General features: G+C 38.6%; 1 protein-coding gene across 3 annotated transcripts in view; it reads right to left on the reverse strand.

Annotated features, from left to right (window-relative positions):
* LOC126282138 (E3 ubiquitin-protein ligase SHPRH) overlaps window positions 1–12,487 on the reverse strand; it is a 260,470-nt gene that overhangs the window by 220,137 nt on the left and 27,846 nt on the right. For 2 of the 3 annotated variants that reach the window (XM_049981638.1, XM_049981640.1), the window contains one exon: window positions 1,067–1,787. In XM_049981638.1, the coding sequence (XP_049837595.1) occupies window positions 1,067–1,781 (715 nt within the window). In that variant the 5' untranslated portion in view covers window positions 1,782–1,787. Of the gene's footprint in view, window positions 1–1,066; window positions 1,788–12,300; window positions 12,361–12,487 lie in introns of all 3 variants that reach the window. The other variant, XM_049981639.1, reaches the window with a different exon arrangement.

The raw sequence follows: 12,487 nt of genomic DNA on the forward strand, positions 1-12,487 counted from the left end.
GTGGGGGAGAAGAGGCACAGAGGACACGAGCGCCCCACTGTTTTCTTGCAGGCCAGGCAGCATACTGGAACTGACTCAGCAGTCACAGTGTTTATCCATGCTACAGTGTATTGTATCATTTATTAGCTAAGGTTAGCAACAGGTTGAAACATTCTGTATGGGCTCAAAGCCATTCAACTTCTGCCGATTCGTTTGTTCCCACGAAAGAGTCATGTTATATGCAGCATACAATGTGGCTCAGATTTGTGTTCTTACTGACACCCCCATGCTCCAAGCTGTTAGCCCAAACTGCTGTTGGGCTATGATCCACCATCACACCTATCGATTGGAGCACAGAGACATTATGTTAACAGAGTGCTGGCAGCAATGAACAGACTTCAGTTCAGTGTCTTGTACTCACAGAACCCAAAGTTAGACATTGCTGGCAGAATTCCCCAAACTGTCCATCAAACGGCACCACATAGAACAAACTTGTAGCTTGAGGAATAACATGGGTGTAGAAAGAATCACATCAGCCCCAAGGGCACCCATACAACAGTTTGTTGGTGGGGGAAGGGGCGGAGGGGGGGGGGGGAGGGGGAACACTAGACTTGGAAGTGTGGAATACTTTTTTTTAATGTTTTGGGAGATGTAGGCGACTTCTAAGTAGCCATAAAAAGTTCCAGTTCTGATCTTGTTAAAAAGTTATGTACTACGGACTTTTAAATATTTTCTCTAGGACATGAGGAGGGGGGGGGGGGTGAGGTCGTGGACCTACTTGCCCCCACCCCCTCTCCTGCATGGGCACCTTTGACCAGCCCCACCTGTTACATGTTTTACAATTTTTTTTTGTGCTTATATCTCTTGTACAGCTCTTAGAATTGTTGCATGAAATACATGAAGGTTCAGTTACAAATAAACAGTCCACAAATAAATACTACATGTGCTTTTAGCAACATTATTTTAATACATGTAATGATTCACCAATGTTCCACAACTGCAGCTTAAAGCCTTCCAAAACCAGAAAAATGACTTGATTTATTATGGTTGCAGTGGCATAAACTACATCAAAAAGACTCTAACTTACCTGAAAAAAGAGTGACATCCAAAATTTGAGTTATTATGCAATAATCTTCTGAAACTTTATTTTTAATATACAAAAAGCTTCTACCAGGAAATTCACTTATATACAGTCTTATGAAAGAAGCTTTCTCCACTTTTTCAAATGTAACTCCTTCAATCACAACACTACCTATGAATGCTTCTTCTGTGGGTGGCTCAGTTTTTAATGTTAAATAAAAAGAACAGTCAGATGCGTACTCATTCAGAACTGAAAAGGGACCCTTGGAGAAACGTGACTTTTCACTCACTCTTCTTCTCTTATGAGATGGATAGTCGTCTATGACAATCAGTTCTGGAGGAGTTCGACCTGGTGGAGGAGTTCGACCTGATTCATCCTCAATAACTGTCACATCAAGTTCGGCGTTACTGGAAGAGTTAATTTCATCAATTATCACAATGTCTGAATCAGTTGAGTTGTTATCTCGACTGGATCTCTGAGCCCTACTTTCTCTCTCTTCGACAATAGACAATTCCGAGTCACTATCATGCTCATTACTGCCTTCTTCACCAGAAGAGTCATCGGTATCACTAATGTCACTGTTAACAAGCTGTTCCCTCCGTGCCTGTGAAGTGCCAGCTCCTCTGAATGGATCTGGGCCATAAACAACTGTTTTATTCCACAGTAACTGGACTTGTGAGTCAGCTGCATTTTTCTTGGGCTGAGACTTCCGCTTAGGCATCTTCCCCTGAAAAAAGAAAAAATATCTTAATGCTCAAATATTGTAGAAAATGACATTACAGAAGTATAAAGCCATTTATACCAATGGGTAAAAACATCTTTATTTTTGTGATCCTGCTAATTTTGTTCATGGAATTGATGGTTTGTAACTGTTTTCGTTTCAAGTGGGCTGCCATTTCTCTTCCTTTATATTTTGACAATTTGTCTAGTTGTTTTCATCAGGTGTTGAGCACAGATTTCTTTGCCCCAAATAATGAGCTTCTACTAGAGAAGTTGTCAAAATATCATGAAAGGGAAAAATAAGATAATTACAATTTTGTTGGTGGTGGGCATGATAAGACATCCTGTGAAACATTACTAAATGTCTTCTTTGAAAATTTACCTACAATGGACGGTTCAGAAGCCCACTCACAATGGAAATATATTTGTTATATTGGTAATAAATAGACATGACACTCTGAGGATACCTACATCAAAACTGGTACCAGTTATTGTGAAACACTTGGAGCAACAATGATTACAGATATACAAAGGGCAAAGAAAGAAGATTTATAAATTCAGTAAACTAGATAAAGAAGCAGTAGTGTCAAATCTTAATGGGGAATTTGAAACATTTAGTTCAGGAGAATAGTATTAGGGGAACTATAGCTCAAGTGAAGAATTGTGTCAATAATGACAAGAGGGAAGCCCTCTGACAACCATGCCTCCATCCTTGCTACCTTCCCTGTTTTCCTTTCCCTGTTGCTTCATAACCTGGGTTGTGAGTAACTAAATCCACTTTCCCTTCTTCCCTTTCTTTCCCCTGTCTCCTCCCTGATGAAGGAACATTTATTCCGAAAGCTAGGAGCTTAAATTTTCGGTTGTTTTTTGTGTTTCTATCGGCTGTACTGAGCTGAGGTAAGTACTGGCCAGCCCCTCTATCTCTTTGTTAGTAATTGTTTCACATCTTTATATGAGATTTTCCATTAATTAGTTAGAAAAGGTGAAGTTATCACACAGATATGGAGAGCTTCGAAAACTAAAACGATAAGAATGATCTCTACAATACATAATGCCACTTTGACTGACAGTCACAGAAAATTTGGAAAAACCAATTACATAATTTAAAAAGCTGAAAAAGTATTAGCCTGCAACAAATACATGAATGGAGTGGATCGGGCAGACCAATATTTGAGTTATTACCCTATTATCATTGCACATTATTTAATGTATTCCGTACAGGTCAATATTTAAATACAGAACACAAGAGTCTCCGATTTCACTATTTTTTATTGAAAGTGTCTTATTCACGAATAAAAGACCATGTATAGAGGTCTGCGCAGATGTGGATATCCGCAGTATTTGTTACTTGGCAGATAAAATTGTGACCGGCGCGGATATCCACAGGTCATCTGCGGATAATGAGCAAGGCATCTGCCCAGTATGTATGTTGCAATGTTAGTTCAAAACTTCAAGTCTGTTGACATTCTTGGAATCTTGCAGGGCCTGGGTAGAGCGGATGTCTGTTGTCCTCAGCCCCTGGCTACGACTGACATAGCTATCCCCAAGAGACCTGTGCCTAATCCGTTTCCACGACCGTGTCTTCTGTGTGGCCTGTGAAGTGCTCTCTGGGTGGCAAACCTGCCCACTGTCTACCAGACAGGTGCCTGTTTCAATTTTCTGCTGCTTTCAGTTAGCGCTTTGTAGTGACCGAGTGAAAACGTGCATCGTAGCAAATATCAGTGAGAGTTCTTTCTTCAAATGAACACCATATAGATGGATACAATTTCACGTAAGGTGAAAAAAGGTGATTTTACATTAGTGAAAGAAAATAAATTGAAACCGCCAATTTGGAAAAAAATTCGCATACGTATTTGATGACAACGAAAAGATAAAAGATATAGTGGCTTGTATTGCATGTAAAAAAGTATATTCCTACACTGGACACAAAAGTGGAACTTCAAATTTCCTAAAACATTCGTGTGAGGCTCGACAAAGCAGCATAATTACTTATTTAAATATCAAGAGGGACGTGAAAGTTCCTGAAGTTCCGCCAAATTTGAAGACAGCCGTGACAGAAAAACTTATCAATCTTGTCAGCAAAGACATTTTACCATTCGAAGTTGCGTGTTGATCTAGGTTTCTCGAGATGTCACAGTTTCTTATAGATGTGGGGGACAAGTACGGTGCAGTGAGTGCTAAGGAACTGCTACCTCATCCAACCACTGCTAATTTCTATAACCACTGATTTTGTTGTCACTCTTTGGAAGAGGAGTTCTTTCTTTCAGACAATGTCAATTATTGCTGGCCCGTTTAGCTTTTTCACAGGTGTGCCAGCATTTTGCAGTGTAGGCCTAATACTGTATATATTTTCACCTGGAAATGACGAGGACTGAACGCGTAAGCTATAATATAATCATCAGCTGACATGAATGGCATCAAAATTTGGCACATCCAAGCAGAGTACAAAAAAAAACCGTCGGTAAATGATGCAATGTGCTAGTAACAGTTTAAAACCATTGTCATTTTCAGCTGCCTTGGGACAAGAGCAGCGAAATATAATTGTTTCTATACACGTATTTTCATCATTTAATACTATTACATTTAATTTTATTTTTTTAAATAGTGTTTTGAATCTCGTGAGATACGAGCCATTACTGTGTGTGCTCTGGAGCACCAGTGCTTTCCTGTTTGGAATGGTCTGCTTTAGAGTAGGTATAGAGCATTCCCTGTGATTTAAGAAGTCAAAAGTAGTTAAGTTGTTGCAGAAATGGTACCCTAAGAATAACTATGTCAAAATGGCTCTGAGCACTATGCGACTTAACTTCTGAGGTCATCAGTTATCTAGAACTTAGAACTAATTAAACCTAACTAACCTAAGGACATCACACACATCCATGCCCGAGGCAGGATTCGAACCTGCGACCGTAGCGGTCGCTCGGCTCCAGATTGTAGCGCCTAGAACCGCACGGCCACTCCGGCCGGCAATAAGTATGTCATTACATACCACAATTCTAAGTACTGCTGTCTATTACTATTAATCACTCATTCAAAACTTAAATATATGCGGATTAGGACCTTGCGGATGCGGATTACACTTTTCTTATCTGCACAGACCTCTAAGCATGTACCTGCTTTGGAGCAAAACTCGGAGGTTGCCACTACATCGCATACGTCTCATCATGTTCTGGTTGACAGAACTTCTGGTCACGTAAACCAACACCAACTAATACTTATTTTTGAAAGGAATAAACGAAAACGAAGAAACTGTCATATATGTTTCAAAAACAAAAAAAGAGAAGAACAACAAACTTAATGTGTAAGTCTTGTGGAGTTGCGTTACATCTTTGAGACTGTTTAGCTGCATATCATATGAAAGAGAAATGCTAAGTACCAAAGACAATACAAATAAACAAATATATGAAACAAACAAATTTTGAATTTATTTATGTATGTATATCTTCAACATTTCATGAAAGTAGGGGAAGAAGGTTGACAACTTATGAGAACTAAAGGAAATGTAACTTATCCATGAGGGAATTGACTTACAAGGTGCTCGTTCGGCTGATTCTCGATTATTCTTCACCGATATGGGTCCTTACCAGGTAGGACTGATATAAGAGACAGAGAATATCTGACAAAAAGCATCTAGTTTCATCATGGGATCATTTCGTTGGCGCGTCAGCACTACAGAGATGCTCAATAAACTCCAGGAAGAGTTATGCATCAAAGAGAGGTTTACTATTGAAATTTCGAGAGAATATTTTCCAGGAAGAGTCAGACAACACATTACTTCCTCGCAAATACATCCTGTGAAATGACTACAACAAGAAAATTTGGGAAAATAGAGCTATTACAGATGATTACCAGTAATCATTCTTTCCACATGCCATTCACAAATGGAACAGGGGAGAGGGGGATCAGTTACTGGCACCAGAAACACCCTCTGCCACATACCACTAGCTGCCTTGCAGAGTAGGATGTAGATGTTTATCTAGATGGAGACAGATGCAAACCATCCCGTTAAAGCCTACTTGGAAAGCTTCTAGAACCAGCTGTGAATGACTAATCTAGGAATACATTACAACCCCCATGTATCACTCACTTAAGGATAGTGAAGGAAAGATATGCGTAATTACAGCATGCAGAACAGCATTTCAGCAATTCTTTTTCTTGCTCTCTCTACATGAATGGAATGGGCGTAAACCCTAATAACTGGTACAATGGAAGTACCCTCTGTCAGGCACTTTAGAGTGATTTGAAGAGTATAACTTTATTGAAAAGGTATGTAAAGTACTGGACCAGAGGAGTAGAGCAGCAGGTATCTTCTGTTACCATAAAAAAGCCTTTGACTCTACAAATCATGACTGCTTCTCTTATAAATCAGATAAATATGGTATTAAGGGCAATGCTCTGAAACAGCTTACACCATGCCTTGCAGAGCAGAAAACAAAAGGTAATTATCAGTTCAAATTCTGTAAATTATTATTCTAAATTAAGTTCACTATCACAAGGTATGCCTTGAGGTGCCATTTCAGGGCCAATCACTTTCCTATTCTACTTAAATGACTTACCTGTAAATACTTCCCCCCTCAATTCTGCTTGCAAATGATATTTCTATTTTACTTAAAGGTGATGTGGAAAAAAATTCTGAGCACTAATGTGAGCACAATGGATACCTTAGAAAACTGGTTCCAGTTAAATGCGTTGAAACTGAACATTGCAAAAGCTCATACGGTACATTTCAAAACCAAATGTTTGAAATGTGTAGTACTTAAAACACAACATAACAACCTACCTATGGAAGACGTGGACATGATCAAATTTGTTGGAGTAAATGTTGACAAGAACTTAAACTGGAATACACATACTGACTTTCTATCAAATAAGTTATGCAGTTTTGCACTTTCAATACAAATACTGGCAAATTCTACTGACACAAAACACAGAAAATAGTCTTATCATAGTTGTTTTGGATCTGTCATTGTCTATGGTATAATTTTGTGTGGAAATTCGAACAGTGTATCTCCAATAGTGGAACTGCAGAAGAAAATTATCAGATACATGTGTACTGCCAGAAAAACGAATTTTACCACCCATAACTTCAGAAGCTACAAATCCTAGCTGTTCCCTCCATATACATTTATGAAATTATAATCTTCCTTCGCAGCAGAACAAAATTATTTGAGAATAATCATTTTAATCACATGTAAAACATGTGAAATAATAAGAATTTTATGTTACCCACTCACCAATTGAAATTATATGTACCAAATTCACAGTATATGGGGATGACAATACACAATAAATTAAGTGAAAAAAATTAAATAGGAAACCAGAGATTCTAAAAATAAGGCTACAACAGATTCTGTGGGAGAAATGCTACCAGTCAGTGGAAGAATTCATAGAGGATGAAACAATAACTTGAGCAAGGAATAACTTAATGTAGGCTGTTGCTGTTATCGTACGTCGTTCTATGTTTATGGCGAAGTTTTAGCACAATTTTGACAAGTCTCCTGTATCTGAATAAAATGATTTAGATTACATATGCTATGAGGCTAATAAACCACAATTTACAGTGTAGATGCATTGGACAACTTGGCTGCAAATCCAAAAACTTGAAAACCATAGTAGTTTTGGTATGCTGCAAACCTATGTTTTATTTACAGTTTGTCCAACTTAGAGAAAAAATTATGAAAACATATTCAACATGTGACAGTAGACAGACATGCTCCTGCCTTGTAAAGAGATTTCATGCTGTTGGAGACGTTGTGATGTGGCATGCTCTTGCTCAGCAGCAGCAGCCGGCAGCTCTTCCTGCACTACACCTAGCAGTCGTGGCCTGGGCCAGAGGCACGCAGCAGCTGAATTACATCATGTAATCTGTCTGTGTAATACACTTACCTTGGACAGATGGTGACCTATGTTATGAAGGGTGTTCAATAAGTAAGGCAGCAGATTTTTTTCCTCAGCCAATTTCAGCTGAAAGAAATGCAGAATTTGCTGTGGGACATTTTGGAATATTCCTGCTTCAGCTCCTATAGTTTCATATAGTTCCGATAGGTGGCAGCACTGTATGTAGCCTTCAACGTGTGTTCCAAGCACAGAGCTGTCATTGAGTTTCTTTTGGTGGAAAACCATTGCATGACATATGTTCACAGATGCTTGCATAATGTCTATGGAGATCTGGCAGTGAACAAAAGCCTGGTGAACCATTGAGTCAGGCACGTGTCATCATTGCAACAAGGTCACACAAATCTGTCCTATCTCTTGTGTGAAAGCTGGCTGCACATGGCTGTGATTAGATTAGATTTTCGTTCCATAGATCCGTGTTGAGGAGATCCTCGTGGATGTGGAACATGTCCCTTTTTTTTTTTTTTTTTTTTTAAAAAAAAAGCTGAAACAATACTAATAGTATAAATATATACAACATATCATTTGTTTCTATTAAAAAATTCGTCAATGGAGTAGAAGTAGTTGGCCACTAGTAAGTCTTTGAGGCTCCTTTTATACTGATCTTTATTTGTAACTAAATTTTTTTTGTTTGCTGGCAAATTATTGAAGATGAGAGTTCCTGAGTAGTGGACCCCTTTTTGAACTAAAGTAAGTGCTTTTAAGTCCTTGTGCAGATCATTTTTGTTACTGATATTGTATGTATGAACTGAACTGTTTGTCGGAAAAAGAGATATATTATTTAGGACAAATTTTATTAAGGAGTAAATATACTGAGAGGCAGTAGTTAGTATACCCAGTTCTTCGAAGAGGTTTCTACAAGACGTCCGTAAGTTTACTCCACAAATAATACGTATTACATGCTTTTAGACTCTAAAACCTTGTTTGACTTGAAGAGTTACCCCAAAATATTATACCATATGACATTATGGAATGAAACTATGCAAAGTATGCAAGCTTTTTCACTTTTATGTCGCCTATGTCTGCTAACACTCGAATTGCAAATGCAGATTTGTTAAGGCGTTTCTGTAGTTCTGTGGTGTGCTCCTCCCAACTGAATTTATTATCAAGTTGTAATCCCAGGAATTTAAGACTGTTGACCTCTTCTATCTGCTCTTCTCCATACTTTATGCATATGCTGGGTGGAAACCTCTTACAGGTTCTGAATTGCATGTAGTGAGTCTTTTCAAAGTTTAATGTCAATGAGTTGGCTTTAAACCATTTATTAATATCCATGAAAATATCATTAGCAGATCTTTTTTTCTAGAACTACACTCGACACACCAATATTTGTGTCATCTGCAAACAAATTGAAATCTGCTCCTGGCAGTGTAACTGATGAGAGATCATTCATGTACACAAGAAAAAGCAATGGCCCTAAGATGGATCCTTGTGGGACACCACATGCAATTTCTTCCCATTCTGATGATGACTGATGACTTAATTCACTAGCCCCTTGCACTGACACCCTTTGTTTCCTGTTAGCGAGGTATGACTTGAACCATTTTGCAGCACTTTTGGAATGCTGGATTCTGCAGACACATTCATTTGAGGTGATAGATGGATCACAGTTACATACCTCACTACTCAAATGGATGTCTCCATTGGTAGTACTGGCAAACACATTAACCACTTGGGGTATTCAAAGGTGTGTGCTCGCTGGGTTCCTCACTGATTAACAGAAGACCATAAAGAACAACAAAAGACCATCTGTGCAGAATTGCTTGTGCGTTATGAGACTGACCGTGACAACTTTTTGTTGATTGTCATCACAGCGGATGAAATGTGGGTTCATCACTTTGAACCGGAAACAAAACACAATCCATGGGGTGACCCCACAGCACCTCTCCTCCAAAGAAAAAGTTCAAAGTCACACCCTCAGCTGGTAAAGTCACGGTGACAGTCTTCTGGAACTCTGAAGGAGTTATTCTGTTTGACGTCCTTCCTAAAAGTGCAACAATCAGCTCTGAAATGTATTGTGGTACACACAAGAAAGTGAAGGATCAGTTTCAGCGTGTTTGCTGCTACAAAAATGTAAACCAAATTCTCCTTCTCAATGACAACGCAAAGCATCACACAACTATGTGCACCTAAGAGGAACTCACAAATCTACCTATATTGAGAGGGGTGTTCACAGTATACACTCACTGTAAAGCAACTTCTACAGAAACAGACACTACTGCATAACAGTACATCCACTCTAGAACCAGGATCTCATACATTCCGACTTCCATCTGTTGGCCCAATGGAGGATGCACTCTGCAGCGAGCAGTGTGTGGATGATGGGGATGTTATTTATGCACCAAGATATTGTCAACAAGCAGAGTGGTATCACTTGGGCAGACAGGTCCTCCCAGTAAGGTGCCATAAGGCTGTTGCAGTGAATGGCGATTATGCTGAAAAATAAAGTTTTGTACCCAAAGGAGTGGGAAATAAAGTAGTGTATTGGAATCCTGAATAAAACGAACTTGCTTTCAGAAAAAAAAAAGTTGCATTACTTATTAAATGCCCCTTGAAGTTTACATGTACATTGCAACTGTTCCTCATCATATGGTTATTAAGCCACCAGACTGATGTTCTAGGCTGTTGATTTTACATCTACATTTACATCTACATAAATACTCTGCATACCACTGGCAAAAGGTACTTACCATCATACCAGTTATTAGGTGTTTTTCCCATTCCATTCACATATGGAGTGGGAGGAAAATGATTCTTTAAATGCCCCTTTGTGTGCTTTAATTAATCTAATCTTGTTCTAATGATACCTCACGAGTGACACATAGGATGTTATAGTATATTCTTAAATTTGTCATTTAATGCTGGTCCTTGAAACTTTATAAGCATGCTTTCTTGGGATAGTTTGCATCTCCATAACACATTCCCTTGGGTCAAACAAACCTGCGACCACTCATACTGCCCTACTCTGTACACACTCATTATCCCCTCCTAATCCTATTTGGTATGGACTCCACATACTTCAGCAATATTCTAGGATGGGTTGCACAAATGTTTTGCAAGCAATCTCCTTTGTAGACTGATTGTACTTTCCTAGTATTCTACCAATGAAATAAAGCCTACCACCTGCTTTACCCACAGCTGACAATATGTGATATTTCATTTTGTATCCCTAAAAACTGTTACACTCAAGTTATGTGCTAGTTGACCAATTCCATTTGTGACTTCTTGATATTGTACTCACATTGTTGTTGTTGTGGTCTTCAGTCCAAAGACTGACACACACACTCTTCACTCCAGTACTAAATTGGTGATTCCTTGATGCCTCAGAATGTGCCCTACCAACCAATCCCTTCTTCTAATCAGCTTGTGCCACAAATTTCTTTTCTTTTCAATCCTCTTCAGTACCTCCTCATTAGTTATGTGATTTACCCAATTAATCTTCAGCATTCTTCTGTAGCACCACATTTCAAAAGCTTCTTGTCCAAACTATTTATCGTCCACATTACACTTCCATTCATGGCTACACTCCATACAAATACTCTCAGGAACGACTTCCTGACACTTAAATCTATACTCGATGTTAACAAATTTCTCTTCTTCAGAGACACTTTTATTGCCAATGCCAGTCTAAATTTTATATCCTCCCTACTTCTACCATCATCAGTTATCTTGCTTCCATAATAGCAAAACTCATCTACTACTTTAAGTGTCTCATTTCCTAATCTAACTCCCTCAGCACCATTTGATTTAATTCGACTACATTCCATTATCTTTATTTTGTTTTTGTTGACGTTCATGTTATATCCTCCTTTCAAGACACTGTCCACTCTGTTCAACCGCTCTTCCAAGAGCTTTGCTGTTTCTGACAGAATTACAATGTCACTGGCAAACCTCACGAGTTTTTATTTCTTCTCCATGGACTTTAATTCCAACTCCAAATTTTTCTTTTGTTTCCTTTACTGCTTCCTCAATAAACAGGTTGAATAACACCGGGGATAGGTTACAACCTTGTCACACTCCCTTCTCAACCACTGTTGCCCTTTCATGCCACTTGACTCTTATAACTGCCATCTGTTTCGTGTACAAAATTTAAATAAAATTTCACTCCCTGCATTTTACCCCTGCCACCTTTAGAACTTTAAAGAGATTATTCCACTCAAAATTGTCAAAAGCTTCCTTTAAGTCTAAAATGCTATAAACATAGGTTTGCCTTTCCTCAACCCATCTTCTATGAGGAGCTGTAGGGTCAGCATTGCCTCACATGGCCCTACATTTCTCTGGATTTCAAACTGCTCTTCACAGAGGTTGGCTTCTACCAGTTTTTCCATTCTTCAGCAAAGGATTCATGTTAGTATTTTGCAACAGTGACATATTAAACTGATAGTTCGCAATTTTTTGTACGCATAGGATACCATATTTTATCATTTTGTGAAGTGCACAATTTTACAATTCTGATCATTGAAAGCAAACTGCCATCCTTTGAACCACTGAGCCAAATAAATATTTGTAAAGTTTTTTCATACAGTATTTTTTACAGATAACTACATTAAATGCAAGAAGTCTGAGACTGCTATTAGCATTGTCTGCAGGTTATCAGTATACAATATGAAGGGTCTCAAGTCATTTACCTGGAGCACACCTGAAGTTACTTCTACGTCTGTCGACGACTCTCATGTGCTGCACCCTCCCTACAAAGAAAGACGAAATCCAGTTTAAAAAACTGCTTGATACCCCATACTAGCATACTTTTGATAATAAGTGAAGATGTCGTACTGAGTCAAATGGTTTTTGGAAATCATGAAATATATTGCATCT

This window comes from Schistocerca gregaria, chromosome 7 (assembly GCF_023897955.1).
Source record: "Schistocerca gregaria isolate iqSchGreg1 chromosome 7, iqSchGreg1.2, whole genome shotgun sequence".
NCBI classification, from domain to species: domain Eukaryota; kingdom Metazoa; phylum Arthropoda; class Insecta; order Orthoptera; family Acrididae; genus Schistocerca; species Schistocerca gregaria.